The sequence below is a fragment of the Ornithodoros turicata genome, chromosome 10 (assembly GCF_037126465.1).
Source record: "Ornithodoros turicata isolate Travis chromosome 10, ASM3712646v1, whole genome shotgun sequence".
Taxonomy (NCBI): Eukaryota; Metazoa; Arthropoda; class Arachnida; order Ixodida; family Argasidae; genus Ornithodoros; species Ornithodoros turicata.
In genome coordinates this window covers 11,793,617-11,817,152 of record NC_088210.1, presented here as the reverse complement: position 1 = coordinate 11,817,152, position 23,536 = coordinate 11,793,617, and the positions used below count along the sequence as shown (strand labels likewise).

Sequence of the window (23,536 nt, the reverse complement as noted above, 5' to 3'; positions counted from 1 at the left end):
TTAAAAACAAATGATTACGGTATTGCATTGTTTCCGCGTGTGTGAAAGGATCTAATGATATCACGGAAGGCTTTTACTATATCAACGACATGAGATCCGTGTACATCAATAAATAACCACGCAAAAAAAAAAAAAGCGCTTTGTAACATAGTTTCGGCCAATTTTACAGAGGCAGTCACCAACGCGTACGAAAGCGGAACATTATTTCTTCCCCCCCAGAAGCTTGTGCAAAAAGCAGCGGTGAAAAATGAAAATGCAGTCCTTGAACTGCATGAGGCTCGCTGGCTCGGTTCATGCTTAGCGAAGCAAATCGCGACAACAAACCGGACGTAAAATTACCGCAATATGACTTACCAAGCGTTAGCATGTGCTTTTGTACAAAGAATGTTTGCAAGTATGCTACGTTGCTCTCGGATCACGGCTTGTATTACGATCACACAATTCAGCAATAATGCCCAGCACGGAACATGCAATACATGGTATTTCCCAGGGCCGCATCGTGACGTATTGTGGTGAGTCATATGATATCACGCACGCGCTTCTTTCCACAGTTTATGACACTGTAAGTGACTGTGCAATGTAAGTTACTGCAACATAATGCAGCAGAATTGCTTTCACAGGAATAAAGCGTAGCTGCGTTAGAGTGCCACTGAAACGGTACCAATCAGAGGCGAAATTGCATGAATCAAGTGAATGTGCTTACATTTCTGCTTGGCAGTACAGCGCATGTCTATTCGCTCTAGCGTTGGCGGAAAAGCGTTCCCACTACTTGTTCACATGCAATTTTCTAGGAGACAAAACAGGAAGCGAAAGCAAAACGAAGCCATTTTGTTTGGTGTACAATGTTGCCAGGCGCTCATGGCGTCTGACGGCCGCTGACAGCTAACACAAAGCATACGCATTACACTCAGAGCTCAGTACGCGCATTGTGGACATGCAATTATTTGTGAAAACAAGTACCGTGGATTGTGTACAATGAAAGAAAGTAGGCAGATGATGGCTAGATGATTTAGAGATATCCAACAAAGTACTTTTTCCCGGTGAGCAGTGTTGATATGACGTCGTGAAGACAGGATTAGTACGCCTCAGATTAGATGCCAGTCGATTCCATGCCGGCATCCACCGGGGACGAAAAATTCACGCAAAATAGTGCCGCTGGTGGTGGGGTACCACCCCGGCACCTCTCAGTCTTATATGACCAGTGGGGCAACCACCAACAAGCAAATGCGCTAGCTACTTACTTGGCCAGGGGTAGCGTGATGAGAACCCGGGTTTTCATTGCATGTACTGCGTGTACATTAGTGCATACTGGACTGCGTCACGACCAGGGCGAGGAGACCCTTTGAGAAGAAGCAGATAGCGATTGTAAAGGAAGGTATATATCATAATGATTGAGGTCGGCCTTCCATTCCCGGTAGCTATTCATTGCCGGCGATATTCTGACTGGGAAGACGGAGGAACCAATCGGCAAATAGTTGGTGACGGTACTATTGTAACTTGTAACTCGAGGAGATAACAGCAGAAGGTCACATCCAGGTACCTGAAGAAACTGTGTCGACCTGATAAGGTTGAGAGTCGACACCGACAGATGCAATCAACCACACGCATATCTCCATGCGCGCTGAAGTGCCTCACTATAGGAACGAACCAGGCAGAACACCGAGGAATTTCAAGTGGTTGCTCTTCGATATCGGCACTCGATGCCACGTATGCGTTGGAAACAGTAGGAAAGCGGTTGTGGATCTCAGGACTGCCAATATAGTGTAGGCGTTGGGACCGCACGTAATATATCCGAGGTTGTCAGCAGTATACAGGGGAGCTGGCTGGCTTGAATGTTTTCCGACAGACATCGACGCACAGCAGCAACAGAGACCTGCACCCTTCGTAGACCACTGCATAAGGACGTCGGGAGTCCACAGACTATACGAGCTCACGTCGCACTAGCACACCTCTTGTACATTCAAACCGTTGCCACTCGTAATATTAAGCAGGTGGCTCCATGTGCTCTTCCGATGGATCACAAATAAAACCACTTTTAAACTCACGTGCGTTCCTTGTCGTCATTTGACCCTTCTAGCTTCCGTTTTGCTTATTTTTTGTTTTTTTTTGTGAAGGGGCGGCGGTGACACAAAGCAAATGACATTTGACATTTATTTATTTTGCCAAAACAAATGAATATACACATAGAGGGACCAGAGGGAGTACTTCCAGTTAAAGGTTCCTCATCAATAGCAAAATGAAGGTATTATAACAGAGCACAATGATAACGCGCCAAAACAATTTAAGATGATATACACTTGATGATGCTACAGATGCTACACAATACACTTATATCATCTTCAAAAAAAAAAAAAAGCATGCGGAACGGAGATAAATGATGCATAAAAACGAAGATGGCTACAAACGAGATGCATCACGGAATGCACATGCTTTAGTTTATTTCTAAATAGCGGAGAAGATCGAATGCATGCTACGTCAAGTGTTAGTTGGTTCCACTCGCAAGCTGCACGGAGCAAAAACGACAGCCTCCCATCTTGTATTAGCCGTAGGTATATGAGCATCTAGTGCTTATTGATGCAAAAGGGTATGTTCGGCTTTCTTTTTTTTTTTTGATCACACCGAGGAGAAAATCAAATGCAGGAACTACATTTCAAGACAATCCTCGGGTACAAGGAAAAAAGGTCCATGCCAACCACTTCTCTATGAGGAGTTCAACGTAAATTCAGTTCTGCGCCAGCCACATTTGACGAGGAATGGGTTAAAGATACCCAGACCTGTACTGCACAGCCTACTTGAATAATGTCACTGATTAATATATAGTTAGTCAGCGTGAGAGAAGTGATTATGATATAGTGCTTATGCCGAAGACCTCATGCTGAAACCCTGAGCTACTTGGGACTTTCATTTCAATTGTTCGGCGACACACGACCGATATGTATAGAAAACAAAGAACGCTGAGAATCACTGTTACCGTTACATGTGACGTCGTCGCTCGACTTCTGCAACCATGCGTGCAAAAACACAGCGAACGTATTCAAGCAGGTCCTACCAATATCCGGGAAATCATACCGTGTCGTCCATGACACGTGATGGCTTCAAGGACGTCTCAACTTGGCCTGGTTCGGTTGGCGCATTATGGCTACAAACGCGAATAACGCGCAGATACCTTTGTGGTTAGGACGTCGCACGTGAACTATGTGGGCACTAAGGTTCGTCCTAGGACTCTTAGCCGTCTGTCCTCTTGTTCTAGGTAAGTCTCGGACTTGTTCTAGTTGGCTGAACCCGCGCATTCAATCGTGTAATCGCTGGAACCGACGGCGAAAGTCACGGCGATCGTTAAGCAGTGTCACCCAGGGCTAAGAAAAAAAAAGTGATATTTATTTTGTGACACAAGAGCAGGGTTGCCAAGTTTGGTTACTTTCTGACAGTCGTGGCGCCGAAATTTAGGCAATGGCGATTTTGCTATTTTCTCTCGGCTACTTTGCGAATACCTTTCTTGGCACTTACATATTCCCCACTTCTGTGTACCTAAAACAGGACAGTTTTCATCGTGGGGACACATCTAATGGCGAAGTACAAACACTGCGTCCATTATGATCGGACTTCTCTGAGCCGGTACGATGTCCTTCTCAGCAGATTCTGTTTCTGTGCCGGGGTTTTAGTAGCGAGAAACTGATGTTCTGAGGCTGGTTCGATCCCCACAGCTGGCTAACCTTTTCAGTGACTTTCATCTTTCATCAGGGTTTTAGTAGCCCACAATAGTTCTAGCATCCCTCGGCTGGACGAAATTTATTCACAGATCCTGCGCCTGCGATGTCGATCTCTCATGATTCGAGTTCTCTCGCGACGTAAAGACTTGACCTATCATTATATGAATTACCATAAGCTTTTTCTTTGATTAGGCAGTGGCCACTAGTTTGGTTATCTCTCGTCTTCCGGTATCACGTTTCGGGTGGAACCATAAAAATCTGCGTGGAACATAAATCATGACGACACTCCCCTGGTCATGTTTTTTCTTTCTCGAAATACTCGTGTGCCTCAAGAATTCGACCCGAATTGCTATTGATCAATGTGTATCACATGTGTTCTAAAACAAATTTCGTGGTACAATTACCACAGAGGAGTCATGCTCATTGTGTGTGATATGATGCCTACACGACACTGGCTACACAATTGGCTACATACACGGTATAAGACATGCATGCGATAGTACACGGTATATTGGCTATTTTTGGCTACTTCGTGACATTGTCCACCTCTGTGAGGCCGACAACGGCGAGCTCTTTCAGTATTACCACCACCACCACCACCACCACCTTGGCTACGTTCTCAGGGCGCGTTGGCGATTTTTCAGGATTTTGATCTGGCAACCCGGTACAGGAGCTCTAAGGAGGGAACGCAACTGACGTGCGCGTCTCTCTCTTCTGTCTGTCCGTGTTCCATCCATAGCGCTCTTGTATCACGATGTAATACAAACAGACCAAAATATTTGATTTTGTATTATAAATCAGCACCGCTCAAAGACTCGGTGTCCTTTCCCATGAATTTCATGTGGGGAGGGGAGGTGGTGGGGTGTCCCGTAAAGGGAAGGTGACGCCCATATATGTGCTGCTTTTCTGTTTTTTGGGGGAGATTTCTTGTAGGTATTTTGGGGGCCATTAAGGGTGTGTGGGTGGGTGCTGGGAATATCACTACTCGGTGCGCAAAAAGCGAATGCCGTCTGTACGCGCATCTACGAATCCTCGAAAGAACCTGCTACACTTTATGGTTTCGGATTCTCCAAGGGCAGATGACGTGATGATCATGTGGCCTGGTATCTGTCTCCTGGCAAGAGCGCAGACACCTTTCCGGTCCGGGTCTCCGCCGCAATAGGGAAGACCGTCAGCACCTATAAGGAGGAGACGGAAGGCGCGCGCGCGCCGGGGATCCTGGAGGCGGATGATTGTTGCCAGACGGGTGACGGTCACGGATTGGGCACATTATGACGTCATACTTCTCCAAACTTTCAATTAATTTTATGATTCTTCCACGTCACGCAGAGAAGCAATATTTCGGGAGAATACGGCGCCAGCAGAGGTCGGCGCATGTGACGCCTGCTCACTCCTGCTCATTCATCTTCTGCTCAGCTCATTGTTTGCTCATCACTCATGCTCACTCACTCGCCGCAGTTGTCTCGCGACGTAAAGCCACGAATTATTATTATTATCATCACTCACTCCCTGCTCAGTTCACCGCTTTCTCACTCATGCCCATTCTCCTCACTCTCACCTCTCCATTGTCTCACTCATGCTCATCTCGTTCGCTACACTAAGCATGAATGAGCATGAGTGAGCATGCTCATGTGAGTTTCGTCACGAGAACCACGTTCTTCCGTGTATAGCAGCTGATAGGCGCTTTGACCAGAGGACTGCCCCTAGACAACGGTCTTATGCTACACTGTAACTGTTCAGGGCACCGAGAAGAGCTTAGTGAACTTTATGATGGCTAGGATATGATAATGGGAGGTGCAGGGGCGTCCGAGGCCCCTCACGACAGGAGGGGGTAGCTCTAACCCAACCTAACCTACCTACTTACCTACCTACCTACCCTACCCTACCTACCAACCCAGTGGTTACCTAACCCAGAGGAGCAATTGCGGACCCTGGTGGTGCTTCGTGGAAATAATGGCAGATGGTGGTCATCTGTTTACGGTTAGAGGGGTGATCCTCTTTAGGAGGGCGTCCCTAGAAGCAGAACAGCTTGACCCAATATTGGTCCAATATTGGGCCGGAATTGCCAATGTTGGTGCAAAGTGCTGTGCTGCTTGGAGTTGTTTTCTCCTAGGCGCTGCCACTACGTCTCCCTTCCCGCTTCGCAGGCTGGAGGGGTGTTCAAGTTAACTTTGACGCGAGCCGTACACCCTGCCACGAAATTGCTGTACGGCCGTTATGGAACCTCCAACCGTGGGAGCATTAGGCGGACACGCTATCAGCATAGCAGAATGAGAGGAGACAATCGTCGTTGAAAGCCATTACGCCAGATTACGCTATGCAAATGAACCGAAACCAAAATCTGCACGCCTCTGGAGCGCCTCCGTCGACGGAGGCTTATCTGGACCTCAAAGCGGTTAATCTGGGCGGTATCATCTCATTACGGCCGACTGTCTCATTACGTCCAACGATCTTTTAACCCCCAAGTGTGTCATTACGGCGCAAATCTCAGTTCGGCCGAAGGGGTCCCATTACGGCACAAGGTATAGTCTCATTTCGGCCAAGTTTCCCTGAGGCAGGTGTGCCCCCATGGCATTGTGTCACGACGGTGTGTGCACACGGAGCAACGTGACAGTGCTTCGCGCTCCTCTCGTGAAAAAAAGAAAAAAGTCTTTATTTCTGCACTGTTTCGTTGGAAAAGTATTTGTATCTATTACACGTATTTGCGCCTCCCAGTATTGAAGCAGGGTGTCTACCAACCTGGAAAACCCGGAAAACAGGGAATTGTCAGGGAATTTTGATGCAGCTGGAAAAGTCAGGGGATTTTCAGGGAATTTCATAAAAAAGCAGCTTAAGTCAGGGAAAGTCACAGACAAGTGCCATCACAATATGCAGCGAATCGCGAGTGCCGATCAGTGGTTGAGCGGCCACGGCACAGCATTGTTGCCGTGAGTAGCAGTTCGCCAATACGACAAGGCCTGAGGCAGAAAAATAGACCACACTCACTAATAGTCAATAAATGACATGCTTTATGATGGATTTGTTTGAAAAAGTAAAAGCAAGCACAAAATTCCCTTTCGTTTTGGTCAGGGAATTTGCTTGAAATGGTCAGTGAAAACCTGGAAAAGTCAGGGAATTTGAAGGCTGCAACTTAGTAGACACCCTGTCAAGCAACATGCTACTCATTGATTACGTGAGCAAACAGTTGGTGGACATTCCGAAAAGGCTGCTCCACAGGAGCGTGCGCCAGGAGCTGCCTTCTATAATTGATATGTTCTGAAACGAAAAAGAAAGATACATAAGGTGCTGTACAACATGACATGTATGCTCTTGTTTGGTGATGGCAGAGCCGTCGCGAGGCGAATTTGCGCCACGGCACGGTAAACGTGAAGCGCCCCACTCCCCTCTCTCACAGCCATCGGAAGCTCTGTAAATAAAGTAAAAGAACAAGCTCGTTCACACTACCGAGATCGTAAATTTAAATTCTCTCCATTCCCGCTTTATACTGTGCAAACAACTTGCCAGGGCCTGCTGTTCGCAGCCTTCTCTGGCGAGGACACCAGTTGTGGCAGCCCCTCTCGCCCAATGGCGGGCACATGCAACGTGGAATGGTTGCTGCAGCTTGAAAAGATACACTTTCTCATAAAATGTGAAACATTAAAAACAGCTTAGATGTCTTTCCCTCCTTGTGTTTTCTGGAAGGGCGGAGCGGTCGGAGGATACCTCACGTGGGGCTCCGCTAACGGAGTGCAAAAAGCGAACCCCGCCGGGAGACGTGAAGGGCAACAACGTTGCCAGATGAGAGCCGGGCGCTCCGTCGGAGCCTACCATGACGTCACCAGCTCTGGAAAATAAAAAAAATAATTTTATCTAACTTTCGCCCCATGTAGAGCCGAAATATTTTATTACATTAGCTAATTATTGCATTTTCGGTGCTCAGTCACGTTGTAGTTACGTACTCTCTTACCGCCTGGCCGCATATAACTCAACTGCAAAAACGACATTTCTGCTGTTCTCATAGTTCTTTATAGAAGAAAATTTGTAACGGATAAAAATGAACGCCTGTGTCTCCTAGGGCAAGCAATCGTAATTTCTGCTCCTAAAAAAGAGAAAGAAAGAAAGGAAGAAAGAAAAATCCATATGAAACGAAAGAAAGAAAAAGTGAATTGGGGACCCTAGCTAAGCGACGAGCGTGATCCAGGAACTTCAGATGACCTGGCTCCGTCTTTCGGCGGGAACTTTTGCCCTGCACTGTGCATTGCAACATAAACGAATGATTAAAGCAACAAAGAGCGAGATATAATTTTCTCGACGCGCAAAGTAAAACTACACACCAGCAAAGTCATAAAATATTAGGTCATGGTAAGACCGCGTTGAAGCGTAGCCACAGGGCTATGCCCCATATTTTAACATGTAAGCGTTTTATTTGTACTAATGTAATAGTCTGGAGTAAATCCACTATATATTATGCAATTATTATCATTGTTACTCGTTTATAGGAGGATTGAACAAGAAAGTAATGAACCCACTTTCATAGGTAGTCAACAGATGGCAGCACTGACCTGCGAGCGCCAGAGCGCCAAGGAGTGAAAGTCTGTGTGTTGTAGTAGCCTAACCACTAACCCTTCTAATACTGATCTGACTGGAGTTCGCTGCAGTGAATCGTGGTGTTTACTGTTTAGTTACACAGGGAAATTAATTTTATTCGTTAGATAATTTTTATTAAAAACTAGCCGAGCAAGATATATGCGTTTATGCAGTTGAGTTCTACGACAAGGCTGAAATCGCATCGAAGAACTATGCAACTACAAGTTGACTAATTACTTAAAATTCATTAATTAAATCCTTATTTAAGGGATATGGGGCAAACGCGGGATGGCAGAATGAGAGGCTATTGTAATTGAAAGCCATTACATATGTTTAAAAAATCCTGAAACAAAGCACGCACCTGCGTTGAGATATCCATCCCCGACATTTGATATTATTTTTTTAAATACAAATTTTGAAAAAAAAAATCTGGCGGCGTTCTTATGTCACGCTATTCACCTCGAGAAGAAGAGCAAAATAGATATAACAGAAGAAAAAGAAACAAAGAAAAAAAAACGCAAGAACATTATCCCCTCAAAAAAATGGCTAGGAAGCAAGCGAGCTGGTGAAGCCGGGGGTTTTTACATTATGCATCATTATCCCCTGCCGCATATAACTCCTATAGCACTGGCGTAGCCTGGGAGGGGAGGGGGGGGGGGGTGGTTGGGTGTTCACCTCCCGAAATGGTACCTTTGGTGGGCATTTGAGAGAGGAAAACGAGGGCAAATCCTCATCTCCCATGTAAAGTCTTCATAAAACCCCTCTCGAAATATTTTTCTGGCTATGCCACTGACTCCTATACACTGACTTGCAATGACTACAACGAAGCAAGACAACGCAAAAAAAAAAAGAAGAAGAAGAAAGAATAAAAGAAAAAGAGAAAGGAAAAGACAAAAAGCGAAAGCAAAATAAAGGTCTCGATATGTCGGAGCTCGCTAGCATACGGCCTAATGCACTGCTTCCATAGCGCCACTGGTTGCTCATCCACATCCACATGATCGTCGCCATACACTTGTGATGCCTGTCAGGAACTGGTTGCGAAAAGAGAGGGCTGCCTGTCTTTCAGGATGGCTTCACTTAACTTGGCCATCCTTGAAAGAAAGGCGTTATTACGAGCCAAAACGGAGATTGCTACGATAGTGCGAGGATGTTCCGAGAAGGCAACCGGCAAGATACGACGCGCTATGGCAGCGTGGCATAAAACGCTTGCTTGCAGCTGGTAAGGAAAAGTGGCAGGGAAGTATCATTATATTTATGTCGGAAGTGTTTATATTTATGTCGGTCATTGGCATAATCAACACGAGAATTCATGCACAACCAGCGGCATGGCTGAGAGGGTAAGAAGCGCCCGTTCGTTGATGGTAGCCACACTCACGCTGAAGGCTGGGGGGTGATGGGTGACGACACTCAATTCCCTCTGGTTGATTATTCCGCTCTTTAATGGTGCGTGGAAATAATAAGTACATCGACGAATCTAGAGAACAAGAAGAGCATGGTGGAGCACTTGACTGCGGTTTATTCCAGTGGAGCGGTTTGCCATGGTGATTATTTTTAATTCTTAGTTTATTATGGTATACCAACAAAAAATACATCTTAAACGGATACTTCGCATGGATTAAAAAAGAAAGAAAGAAAGAATTAAGTGAGCATCGTACCGACAACGAACCACTCCCTCGATACTGAATACAGCTGACGACAGAGTACTGTCGCATATGCCAACTGTAGGGACAAGCGAAAGCTTGCCCACATCTCATTTCAACTGTCTTAAAGAAGCACTGTCGCTCAAAGTTCCCATGCTGCTTTGTATTGCCAACTGTAGGATGGGACAAGCCTAAGCTTGCCCACATCACGCCCCGCGCCCCGCGCAAGCGTCATCTGTGCCACGCAAGGGCTCATGGGAACTTACAGCGCCTCGAAATCATTACGGGACGGCCAGAGGCGGAGGTAGAACAACAGTGTGCGCAGCAGCAGCAGCTTCAGCCGGGGTAAACGATAACCGAAGCAGACGACGAAGCAGTGTCGCTGAAAGTTCCCATGCTGCTTTGCGCCACGCGCTTGGTGGCGCGCGCATCTTTGTAAAATCGTCTATTGGGGACCATGGGGAGACCGCACGAACGGCTCGAGCTCGTCGGTCCCACTCCGAACAGGTTTTGGTCCTTCGTGTTACCCACATGGACTTGTTTTGGCGCGCGCCGAATGGGGATCTCCGGAGAGTCCCTAAGATATGGCGCGTATGTGAAAAGACGCCCATGTCCTAAAGCAATCGCGTGTCACGAAAAGATAGCCGAATTGTGGCTCAATCGATCTCGGGACCGAACGTTTTTTTATGTGTCACCGAACGCCACCGAACGGGACACCGAAGTTAGAGTGAACCAGAAGAAGGTAGTGCAGGCTCTGGCAATAGATCACGACAAAAAAGAAAACGAAAACAAAGAGGTCTAAGCGGGAGGGGGGGGGGGGCAAGTGCCCTCCTTTGCCCCACTCAACAGCCCCCACGCGCCGGAGGTTGTTAAACGATCTAAGTCGTAATCTCGTGCTTTTTTTTTTCTCCAAGAAACGGGCCTTGCGCAAGGACCCCTCTAGTGTACTTTCCATCCACGGTACACTTCGGTCCCATCGGTTTCATGCATCCTGTACATATCTCACCTATGGTTCACCATATCTCACCTTCACCTCGTCATTTTTTCTTCTCTCGCTGTACGTGTGTGGCTTCACGAAAGTGATTCTTTCTTTCCCGTCTACATTTTTTTCCCGCGATAAATATGCAAGCGGAAAGAAACACGCGTAGGTGCTTTGACTTCCCGAAGCGTAGCTCCGTTCTAACGGTTTCCTAGGCGTTAAGCCACGGAGACTGGCTGTAGCCGCTGTAACGGCGTTATCAGCGATGCGTATACAACGTGACGATCGCGTGGGCGCCTATACAAAAGTAGACGGGCAAAACAAGAGTATATATATATGGTAATGCGATGTGCTTTTGAGGTCAATGTCTTAGCAGGGAGCTATCCGCGGAAAGCACACATTCTGGCACACTACCGATATTCAACTACTGGTTGCTTGAAGGATGCCTATTAAATTCCTAGCTCCGGACGTTTTAATTCATTGTCGTATACTTTCATCCTTCCTTCGTCATCTTCATATAATGTTCCTTTCGTGTGGATCTTCTTTCTCGTTTGGATCTTCTTTCCCTTTGGATCTTTCTTCCTTCCGTCACGTGACCCCGTTCGTTGGATGTTCTTTCCTGATGGATCTTTTTTTTCCCCGTTGGATCTTTCTTCCACAAGCGTGGGGTAGGGTAACACACCACCGCTGTGAAACACCCCATCTCATCGTCGTCATGTATTGTTGTTGTTATTGTTGTCCTAGCTCACAAAATCACATTAAAACTCTCTTGCGGACAGCACAGACGTGGAAGAAGTGAGAACACGAAAAATTAAAAATTAAAAATTTTCACACGAAGGAAATCACATTTTTAGCTGACGCAGAACTCTGAGGTAGTCCCGGATTAATAAGTGACGCGTTGGAACGGGAGTTTAATCTTGTCGGGGTTGCAAAACGCTACTGAACACGTGGGTAATTACTTTTTTAATTTCGTTGAGGTATTTCCAGCGGAACTCCTGTCTCTACGTGCTCGCCATGACGATCTCACGGGCACACGGAACGGTATAGGCGCTGCTGACCTCTATTACTGACGCATTCCTTCTTGCACACCTCGGGTTGTTGGCATTCCGGGAACGGACGTCGTAGCCATGCCACAGGAAGAACAAGTGGAAAATGAAAATAGCATGAAAATATAAGGGTCGTTCAAGGTTGATCGATAATTTTATTCCTTTAAATAGAACGGAAAATTCGGGACGCACCGTCTGGCACCGTCTCAGCATTTTTTAGGTTACTGAAAGTGGGTGGGTGTTAGTGGTGCTTGGAAGATCTTTGCTGCCGTATATGAGACTAACACACGCTAGCCTTGGACCCTAGCAATTATGCATGTATTTTTGTTTGTATTTTGTTTGTATTGCAACGCTATACCCCAAGCAGCACAACATCTTGGCCCAATATTGGCAATATTGGTTCAGTCTTCGTTCAACATTGGGCCGACATTGCCGACATTGGTCCAGTATCGAGCCGACATTGCCGACATTGGTCCAATATTGGGCTGACATTTCCGACATTGGTCCAATACTGGGCCGGCATTGCCGATATTTGTTCAATATTAAGCCGACATTGCCGATATTGGTCCAATATTGGTCCAACATTGCGATATTGGTTCAATATTGGGCCGACATTGCCGATATTGGTCCAATATTGGGCCACGATATTGTGCTGCTTGGGATGCTATCATTGGTGGTGGTGGTGATGAAGGTGTGTGCCGCTTGGGGACGGGACGACTTGCGTGAAGACGATGCAGACGACAACGACAACAGTAACTTTATTTTGTGGATTGGGGAGTTTCATCGCTGGGGGCGATGCTCTACCCAATTGCTGGTGGTAATGTGGTGAAATGCCTCACAGTCGCCTAATAATACGACAATACTGATACACACGACAATACTGATGTCAAACGGGTTAAGGATATCGCCCAGTCTTATAGAACTCTCAAAATGACCTAGTAATATTAAGCGATCGGTCAAAGAAGCCTGCGTCCGCTTTGACGCACACAAGAATCTATACTACAGGCTCGTTTTCTTTTTCATCTCTCCTGAAAAAGATAAGTTTTCAAACGTGCAACATGACCTGTTGTCTTTCCAGGACAAGCAATCCCGGCCATTCCACAAGCTCCGGCTACCCAAGGTACTTATTCTACACTGATGTACCTCTCTCGGAACATCGTTTACACAAATTTTATACCACACATGTACACTTCCAGGACAGGCAGACCAGTCCAGTCCTCAGGTTCCAACTGTTCAAGGTATGATGTTATGTTCACGTACGTTTTCGGGAAGCTTGGTTGGAAAATGCACTTGTAGACGACCGTGCACAGTATACAGGGTGCTTCAGTTAAATCCCCGGGCTAAGTCATTCGCGAACCGGTGCACCAATAGAAGAACTTTCTATTTTAAATAGAAGAACTTCTATTGTAAAATAGAAGAACTTTCTATTTTACAAGTACTTGTCAGATACCGCCTACCAGCTGCGCACCGTGTGAATGAGTGCGAGGTGCTCATTCTTTAAATAAAAATTCAAATGAATTTCGTGAAAAACCTAACTTCTAAAGTAGGGCGCCGTCGGCATTAAAATGGGCACTACCCCTTTTGGGACCTTCAGTGGATACCTTTTAGAGAAGAATCTGCAACCGAAGTTGGTCATTTGTTACAGTAATTAATTGGTTGCGGTTTACAAATTTTTTGTCGCGGCTGGTCACGGTGAAGCGCAAGAGGACGTGCTTCCATCCCTATCCACCAATGAATTACATTCTTACACCAATCAATTGCACCAATTTTGTGCTTCGCTGCGACCAGCCGCGACAAAAAAAATATGTAAACCAATCACAAGCCGTGCGCCCAGTCGTCCTCATTCTCCTCTTCGTGGTATCGACGTGGACCTCAACTGCATGCACCGCTCCGCGTCTGAGGGAGGAGTGATGTGGCGGCCCGTGGACGACGACGACGACGATCCTCTTCTGCCGCACTCCACTGTGCGTGCCAGCCAGCTCTACGGGAACCATCCTAGCGTAAAGTCACGTACATCTGCCCACTGGAACATTCCATCATCGCCGGTTAGGACTCACATAGAGGAACACGACCTCCTCTACATGTTCTTTGGGATCTTGACCTTCCGACCTGTAAATATGAAGCCAGTAGAATACGTCTAAACACAAAAATATACCCTGATTTTTTTTATAAGTAACAGTCGTCTCATTTTGCCATGACCAAAATGACACGACATCATAGCACGCTGAAGGCCAATCACTGCACAGAATGATACCTTTATCCCTGTTGAGTTGTTGAAAACAGGAGGCGTACTTCTTTTTGTGAGACTTATGCATTATGCTAATTGACACAAAAAGGCGTACGTCTCGCGCCTTCAAACATTAGTAGGGCAAGCACAACATGCGTTACAGCGTCTGGCCATCGAAGCTCCGGTGATTTCCTTGCTGATACAGGACTGTCCCTTCATCCTTATCCGCGTCATAAACTCCAATAACAGAGGGCGTGGACGGACTGGTTACGGCAGTGTGTCACATTCGAAATATGTGACTAGTCGGCACAGTCGATAAGTTGGCGATCGTGGCAAGATACTGGCCTGGTTACACGAAAAACGTTGACGGAATTTATCGATGCTGTCCTGAGTAGCTTTGTCCGTGCTCTACGAGAGGGCGGCGTTGAGGACAGCAGCGTCGTGCGCCCGAAGCACTATACGGGAGCTACTGAAATTCCTCAACGTTCGTCCAAGTGGGTCATAAAGCGATTCGTATTACAAAAGTGCATTGTAATTAAAACTTACGCGTAACTCGATGCCGAAATAGTTTGGAGAATCGAGATTCATAAACTATGCGGTGAACTCACAGAAACCCACATTTAAAGGGGCTATGAACTCTACCAAGCTAGCCCGCACAACTTGTTGGTTGTGACACCTTTTGCATAGATGAATCTGATAGGCTTCACGACATAACTGCTGGCCAACCATCATCCCCAATGGCAACGTTCTCGCTCCTGATTTGTTGATAACGGGAGGCGGAACCTATTACGCATCATTATGTACCGTATTATGGCTACGAAATAGGCTCCGCCTCCCGCCTTCAACAAATCAGGAACGAGAACGTTGTCATTCGGGATGATGGTTGGCTAGGAGCGTTCAATGTGGTGAAGTTCATTTTTAAGCGTGTAAAGCAGAACGTTATGTGTACTCCGCGTTGGCGTCTGATTGGGTGCTACAATTCTTCAGATGACGTAACAATGGATAGAGGCATCTGGATGGTGGTGCGTTTACTCGCCCGTATCCGAAAAAAATGTCAGTTTTTGTATTAACGCTGCACACGTTATGAAGGAGGAACATTGAACACTAAATTGCAAATAGAATTACGAAGCGTAGAAGAACAAGATTACACCAGTAAATAAACATATGCAGATAGGAGTTCTTACCTCCTTTAAGCTCGTTCAGCCTTGGAGCAGACAAGGTCTCTAGTTTGCTGTCTTGGCACCTAATGCAGCATCTGCACTCTTAAAAATGAACTTCACCGCATAGCACGCTTCTAGCCAACCATCATCTCGAATGATATCGTTATCAGCCCTGATTTGTTGAAAACGGGGGGCGTACGCCTTTTTTGTGACAATTATGAACAGCATAAGTGTCACAAAAAAGGCGTACGCCCCCCGTTTTCAACAAATCAGGGCTGATAACGATATCATTCGAGATGATGGTTGGCTAGGAGCATGCTATGCGGTGAAGTTCATTTTTAAGAGTGTGGAAGCATAATCTTGTCATTTTATTTGATACAGGAGCGTTACCTGCGGGACAACAACCGAGCTCAGGAAGTGGAACAGGACAAGGCTTGAATCCTGGGACACCGGGAGCAATCCAGCCGCCATTTCCGGGAGCCGCTCAGCAGCAAGCAACAACGTCGTTTGTGCCGAGCGCCGTTCCCATCACAGATGCTGACATCTGCGCCAACAGCATGCCCGGCCAGAATGGCGCACCTGTAGCAAGCTCCGGAGTTGGCATTTTCAGTTTTGTAAGAAGGCACTACCTCTCATTTTTTTTTCGTCGATATGGCTTGAATGTGCTTCAGTAGCAATCAACAACATCCAGTGGCGTAGCCAGACCTCCGAGGTAGGGGGGCTCGGTAACAACCCCCCGCCTTGACTCCGGTTGCGGCAACAGGCACATACCTGTGCATAACAGCTAGATTAGGGATGAAAATCTAGAATATGTGAATTTTAAAATTTAAAAATACGATTATGTACATATAGGCTACCATGACCGAAGGTCAGTGGTTTATCCATACCCCTCAACGCCCCCCAAATGTTTGGCAACACCCCCAAATGTTTTGCACCCCCCCCCCTCCTCGAGCTTGCGGTTCCGGATAAACTACTGCCGGCGATGGCGCATCACGAGATTGGAAGTAGTTTGGAAAACTCATAATTATGAGTATATAGAACATCCCCACACACATATATAGAAAATATATATACTATATATTTTCTCCTCGGATTTGCACGATTTGTGTGGGACAGGCCGTGGTAGGTAGGGGGGGGGGGGGGCTCCAGAGCCCCCCCCCCCCCCCCGTGGCTACGCCACTGACAAACACAACAATAAATGATGACGATCGTTCGTAGCGATCGTTCGTGTGTTCTAACCTACCACTCACAATATTGTCGACCGTAAATAGATGGTTCTGGAGCATGAAAACACAACAACAACAACTTTATTATGAGATGATGAATGGGGAGTTTCATCGCCAGGGGCGATGCTCTACCCCATTACTAGTGGTGATGTGGGGAATAAAATAACGAGCCCCTTCACAATAAGGATCGAAGTCCTATACGCTGTCCAAGGAGGTCAAAAGAGATTTGAGGGCAGAGCGTTGGTGGGATGGATTTGGCCAGGGACCAAGCAATTTTGATGGAGAGAGGGGGCGAGAGTAATTAAGGGATCCGGAGAGTGTGGTTCGGGAAGGTTGGTAGTGTGGGCAATGAAAAATGGACAAACAACACAACGGCTCCAATATTAATTCCACTATGGCCTTTACACTACACTCTAAGACAAAAAGGAGTAATTTTACTCGTTTTGGGGACTAAATTCTTTGCCACAAAAATTAGTCCCTTTCAGGAGTAAATGCGCGGGAGTTAAATGAACTTCACGGAGTCGAGATTGCATTTCACGCTGTGATCTAGGAGTCCCGGTTACGTAATTCGTTTGCATGCGTGAAAATACTTTGAATCAATCGTCAACCGTGATGTATCGAGTGATATAAAATCGTGTGACATACATAGGGCATAATTTGCGAAGAAGTAACCGCTAGCTGTTTCTTACTCTGTGTGGGTGTAAAATTTCTAAGTCATACAGCCTTCACCATCAAATTGACCAAGAGCACATATTTACGTATAGACTGTTGCATTCGGAAGACCATTCGCGAAGTTGAGTTGCAGTCCTGGGGAGTAAATGTCGGGGATAGGGGACTAAAATGGGGAGTAATTGCAGTCTATAGGGGTCAAGAACGTGGAATTACTCCCCATTTTACTCCTTTTCTTTCTAATAGTGTACGTGGACAGCACTTTTCTAAGAAGAGTAAAACGAAGCAGTTTTCCAATTATCGTGTGTTTACGTGAGCGGCACGTGAACATATTGACGACGCTCAAGGTTTTAGAAGACAGGGGCCACCGGCTGACCCTCCAATGGGTTCCTAGACACATTGGCATAAGAGGCAATGAAGTAGCGGATCGGGCAGCTGCTGCGGCTCACCATCGCCGCTCAGCAGTCCCCATCATACTTTCGAATGGGGATAGACGCTCCCTCTTGTCCGCATTGACTTCGCCTTGGGCCTATCAGGAATGGTGTCATGACATCACCCGGTGGTTGCTTCTGTACGCCGTTGACCCAATGCCAGGCGGTTTCCCTCGCCTCTTTACCTCCCTCGTACGTCGTTTACGACTTAGCGTCGCATTCACCCCTGCACTCCGGTATAGGCTGGGCCACAGCAACACGGCGCTGTGTACAACTTGTGGTGTCCCGGCAGCAATCCGACACATTTTAGAAGACTGCAGCCAGTACGTACGCGAGCGACGGGCCTTTAAATGTCAACTTGAAATGCTCGATCAGAGGCCGTTCAACATCTGCAAAGTTATCGGCCCACGGAGTAACCCTGGACATCAGTGCCGTGCACTTGGCGCTTTTCTTTCCTTTCTGAGGGCCACCGGCCTCCTTCACGAACTGTAGGGATTTCCTTCCCTCGTCATCCTCTCATATGAACCTCTTTCGAATGAGGTAGGGTCCTGCACCCAACGCAGGGCAACATCCCACATCATCACCATCCATTCATCTATGTTGTTGTTGTTGTTGTGAGCGGCATTCCCATATGGACTATTTTCGTGGAAGAGAACTGCTCACGCGGCAGAATTTACTGCTGCGTGTTATGTTCGCGCTATATACCGGAATGTCGAAAGTGGCGTATGCGAATTTAGGAGACGACACCCTTTGCGTCTTTTTGCGCGTATTTATATACGAGCAGACATGAATAAAATACGGCACAAAAGTATTAAAAACAATATACAAGATATTGAGACCCCGATTGTAATTAAAATACAGCTCCAGATACTAGAAAGCGAAAGTATTTAAAATAGAGTACCAGATACTCCAAAAAAGTATACAGGATGTCTTCTTCTAATCCGTCGCAGAATTTTTATTAAAAAAAAAGCCATGAAAGCAGCATAGATGCCGTTTTTGTAATTGAGTTCTACGGCCAGGCCCAAAACATAAGGCGCTGTTTGGATTTTGGGCACGCGTAGTGGCAACGACGCTATTTCTTTGTTTCCGAATAGGGGCCCCACACGCTTGCTTTGGGGCCCCTAGTGCAGAACTCTCTATTAACAAACAGTTTATTTCTGCAACATTACAACATTTCCTTTTTCCATCCATTTTTTCCCTTACAACAAACAAACAACATACCTTAGTTGGGATGATGATGATAATGATGATGATGATGATGATTGGCGCACAAGCAACAAGGACTATATTGTGCACCAAAACTGAGGTTAGCTGTGTTGTCGCACACGAAGGTAAAGCGAGGAGAACTGCATTGCATTGTACAGGACTTGACATGCAGCAAGCAGCCGAGCGGCATTATAGCTTTTTTGTTTGGACTTTTTTTTCTTCTTCTTTTTTTTTGCGTCGACTATCTTCACGAGCAACCACCCATGTTTAGCTTATCTTACGACTTGAACCTTAACCTCAGGGAGAAAATATTTTTTTCTTTTTACCCGTTGGGCATTTGCCTTCGCCAAGGCGTTTTACTCCTTGATCTTCACCTTGAGGGGTTGGTTAGCGTTCATCAGTTTTCCGTGACGGCTCGCAGCGCATCAACGGTCATTCAGCGCGGCGCTGTTTGTTGTTCCACTTAACACGGGGTGAAGAAGGTGAAGGCTTTCGGCTGCACGAATGCGCCATCGTGAAAGGCGACACAAAACACGCCGGTACCTTAAGAGATGGCTTGTGTTGATACAGAGCTATTCTGAGCAGAGAACAAGGAGCCGAACAAACTAACGAGTAAACACAAATGGATTCTTTATGGGCACTGCAATAACAACAATATTGCGAGTGGTGGTAGGCGGCGGAGCTTTTTAGTTTTAGTTTCGTGTTCTTCCTTTTCCTTCTCTTTTCTTCTTTGTCTTTTCTTTTCTTCTCCTTATCATTTCTTCTTCTTCTTTTCCTTTTCCCCTTTCTTTTCTTTTTTTTTTTCTTCGGAATATAACAAGCCGACCACCGTCTGGCTGACCGTTCCTTTCTTTTTGCCACTATTAGGCGTGTGTGGTATCTGTAGAATGCGGTGTAAGACACCACAGCCAGTTTATTAATTGTTCGAGGACCGTAAACTTTCTGGGATTCGGACGTAAATTTGTTATTGAAGTTATATAGTAACTACACTCTTAAAAATGAACTTCACCGCATAGCACGCTCCTAGCCAACCATCATCTCGAATAATATCGTTATCTGTCCCGATTTGTTGAAAACTGGAGGCGTACGCCTTTCTGTGACACTTATGCTGTTCATAATTGTCACAAAAAAGGCGTACGCCTCCCGTTTTCAAGAAATCGGGGCAGATAACGATATCATTCGAGATGATGGTTGGCTAGGAGCGTGCTATGCGGTAAAGTTCATTTCTAAGAGTGTAGAGTATAACCTCTGTACTTGAGAACTTCCTTGTGAGCTGCGGCATGGAACTCATATTTTAGGATTTTGTGTGAGTGCCTCGTATCAGTGCGTATCTTTGTAGTGTGTATTAGTGTGTATTTGTAGTGTGTATCTTTGCATTAGTGGGTATCTGTTTCTCTGCATGTTCTAGCGATATTTATTCACTTGCACCTGGTGTACTAACACACTAATTGTTGGGGATGTGGAATGTACTTTTGTTTGTTTTGGGTTGTTTGTTGTTTTGTTTTGGGAGTAGCAGAACTAGTCAGGAGACAAGTTCAATTTCTCCCTGATTTTCTTTTAAATAATCAATCAATCTGTCAATCTCAGTACGCTTGAGGCTGCGTAAAATTTGCTTGTTGCATCACATGACTGCGTCTTGTCAGCGGCTGAGGTTGCGTACTCTCGACGGAGTAGGCGCGGTAATGTTTTTTTTGTTGTAAAATTCTGTGTTAGCGCCGCGAAGCAACTGTGGCTATGATCGGCGTACAGACGTGGACAGGTGGAGAGAGGACAGCAGGAAGGAGTGGGGGACAGGGGGTTAGTATGCGTCCTGTGGCGACTTCAGGGGGAACTCTGCCGACATTCGTCTGCATGCGTCGACATTGCTGCGTCGACGCTACATGCCTCAACACTATACATGCGTCGACATTCCGTGTGCTGAGGTTTCAGTCCGTGGTTTATCCAGAATCCCAAGCATGGAGGGGTGTTCGAAAAAAATGGGGGTGGGGGGGTCATTATTATAGCTACGTCATTACAGCTTAACATATCATTACCGACATGTGTCGAAAGCTCAAATCGCAAGGGCTCCCCCTGTAGGGGGTACACTGGTGAAAATGTTAAGGGGTGTCACTGAACATTTGAGGGGTTGTTAGGGGGGTGCAGGGGGGTCTGGATAAGTCACTGGTTTCAGTGCACGTTAAAGAACCCTTAGGTGAGAAAATTAAGCGCTAGGCCGACCGCTATATGGCGTCGCTCATCATCATAGTTGTCTCGCGACTTAAGCCTAACGAATTATGGCCATGTTTGAGACACCTTTGAATTTGAATTTATTTAAACTTTACAATGCTTAATGAATAGTACAGTTTATACAGATGGAAGACCCAGAGGGAAAAGTATCCCGGTTAAAGGGTCTTCCGTGTGACATGCAAAGATTAGAACCGTAAAAACAAATGCAAAGGCAAAAACAATACACAAGCATAATACACGAAATGCATAAAAACATAATACACGAAAACAATGCAAAGATGAAAAACAATGCGCAAGAATAATACACATGTAATAGCAAGGCACGCACTACACACAGCTGCACATCTTTGTGCCACAAATCAGTAATATTACCTTATGTAATATATAGTTAAATTAATCTGTATACATTTTTGACAGCAACAAATATTTCGCTAGTTTTTAAAAAAAATTTTAAACTATAGGTAGAGTCGAATAATGTTCATAGCATTATAGCATTTAACTGCACAAAAAAATCTCCAAATAAAGAGCAAAACACTCTCGTGTTTTTACTTCCCAAGTTTCTTCCATCATCAACGAGTGGGAGGAGCAACCCTTGCGTCGTCCAATGCAGAGGCTACAGCGGAACCTGGTACGCTGCAAAACCCTGGGGATCTCCCTGCGCCGTTGCTGGCGAACAGGTATACACTTGAAGGCATTGTCGTCGCTTGCCTCATCTGCACATCGCCTATACAGAGATACTGCGCGGACACTGTATGCGTTACGAGAAACGACACCTACATGGACTACTGTAAGCAGAACCTCCAGACGACCGGCAGCATGATTGCTGTGGTGAGTGCGCAGAAAGAAAGCTCGTCATCGAGCGTTCGCTCTTTCTCGTATGAATTGCCTCAATGAAAACCCTCTTGACTTACCGGGGAGTGTGACACTGAATTCGCACGTTTCGATTTCGTTTTCCGCAGACACCGTACATGTGCAGTTTAGAGTGCATGGATCCGGCTGCAGGTATTATTCTCAAAGTTCGGATGAAGGACGGCACACCATGCAGAGCGAACGTAAGGATAATTAATTACCTTGGTTTGAGTGAAAAAAAAGCAAAAAAGGGAGATACATCATGCATGTTAACAGTCGCACAAAATCAACGACAGCGACAGGGCTGTTCATTTTTGCTCGCCTGTCGCTACGTACATGGTTCGCCCTGTCGCTTGCGGTCAGCAGGAAGATCTTCTTCCCTACGTGCGCTTTCAAGGATGGCCCATAACGCCGCTATTCACCACCGCCGACACACGCAGTACCGTAACCGGTACGCGCGCGGCGCCACTCGCTGGCAACCGCCGCGGCCATTTTGTTCTCTGAGGCACGTGATGTCAACGTCGCAGCCAACGTGACTCTCCGAAACGAGTGACCAATCTGCCAATCTTCATCGCGAGCTATTTTCTCGTTTCTGCGCTTCATCTCGCGCCAAGGGAGAGAAGGGTTTTCGGCGATGCGACGTACGGGACAGGAGCGTCACGAAATTGAGCCCTTAACAGCTGTCGCTGTAACATGAGTCATATTAATCGAATTACCGGCTTTTTAAAAGTAGGCATCGATTACGTTTAGACATAATACCATTATAATTTCACGACGCGCGCGTAACTACCGGTGCTTTCTAGCAGTCAGGAGTGACAACGTCGTCATTCCGTGCAGTGGTTGGCTTTTTATACCCGTGTTACAACGTGCGTGCGCTGAGGCGTCCGTTATACGCGCTGCGCTACAGAAAGGCGGTGAAAAGGAGAGAGGCAGATTGGGAAAAGAGAGGAGAAGGGTGCGTCAAAATGTCCCCGCGAATGCGCCCGCAGCATTCACACCAAAGCCTGCTCTTTCCTGTGGAGGGGAACGTCACCCTCGCTTTCTGGAAACTAGTATTCCGCAGCCGGGAGGCATGCTGTACACAGGGTTGCCACCTTTCCTAGTGAAAAATACCACTGTCTTTCACACCGATGTCTTTCACAGACTGGACGTGGCTACAGTAATGGCATGTGCTACAGCGGTGGCTGCTCCATCATGACTCCGTCTTTGTCGTCCAACATATTCTCTGGGTTCGGCCTCTTTGGATGAATCCCACTCTTCGTACCCCAGCCTGGTGACGGAGATTTGTGTTCGGAAGGAGGACACGTAAAGACTGCCACGTTACCTTTAATTTCTTCGTGTGCGCGCTTGTGGCTAAGGGATGGCTGTTGAGAGAGAGAAACATGTTGGATCCTTCTGTAGACCTCCCGTGCGCACACAGCCATATTCCCGCAACTTTGACAATGGATACAGGTATACGTCATTCAATAAACTGTTTTGATATTGGCTTGTATAGCACATTGTATTTTAATCATTGGTAACGTATGCTTATACCACACAAGGGGCGTAGTCACAAGCAGAAATAATGAGGAAAGTTTTCAATGGGTAAAGTTTAGGTCTTT

General features: G+C 46.3%; 2 protein-coding genes across 8 annotated transcripts in view; one reads left to right on the top strand and one right to left on the bottom strand.

Annotated features, from left to right (window-relative positions):
* The window catches only part of LOC135370338 (E3 ubiquitin-protein ligase MIB2-like), a 32,077-nt gene extending 30,548 nt beyond the window's left edge, over positions 1–1,529 (bottom strand). For 2 of the 6 annotated variants that reach the window (XM_064604061.1, XM_064604062.1), the window contains exon 1: positions 1,242–1,529. The gene's annotated coding sequence lies outside the window, so the exon portion shown is untranslated. Of the gene's footprint in view, positions 1–354; positions 508–703; positions 846–1,241 lie in introns of those variants that run through there. The other 4 variants (XM_064604058.1, XM_064604059.1, XM_064604060.1 and 1 more) reach the window with 2 other exon arrangements.
* On the top strand, positions 414–23,422 carry LOC135370341 (uncharacterized). Of its 2 annotated transcripts, none has more exons than XM_064604065.1 (8): positions 414–512; positions 13,020–13,061; positions 13,138–13,179; positions 15,710–15,942; positions 21,644–21,763; positions 21,819–21,914; positions 22,046–22,138; positions 23,079–23,422. In XM_064604065.1, exons 1-8 carry the CDS (start codon positions 452–454, stop codon positions 23,181–23,183), a joined length of 792 nt encoding a protein of 263 aa, XP_064460135.1. In that variant the 5' UTR covers positions 414–451; the 3' UTR covers positions 23,184–23,422. The 2 variants fall into 2 exon arrangements, with proteins under 2 accessions (XP_064460135.1, XP_064460136.1); XM_064604066.1 differs by lacking the exon at positions 414–512 and adding an exon at positions 3,087–3,250.
* The last annotated feature ends 114 nt before the right edge of the window (positions 23,423–23,536 follow it).

Excerpts from the sequence above, each read along its gene's own strand:
- LOC135370341 (XM_064604065.1), top strand. The coding sequence starts at position 452 with ATGCCCAGCACGGAACATGCAATACATGGTATTTCCCAGGGCCGCATC. Across the intron at positions 513-13,019 it reads CCGCATCGTGACGTATTGTG|GACAAGCAATCCCGGCCATT; the intron begins GTGAGTCATATG and ends TTGTCTTTCCAG. Across the intron at positions 22,139-23,078 it reads GCACACCATGCAGAGCGAAC|ACTGGACGTGGCTACAGTAA; the intron begins GTAAGGATAATT and ends TGTCTTTCACAG.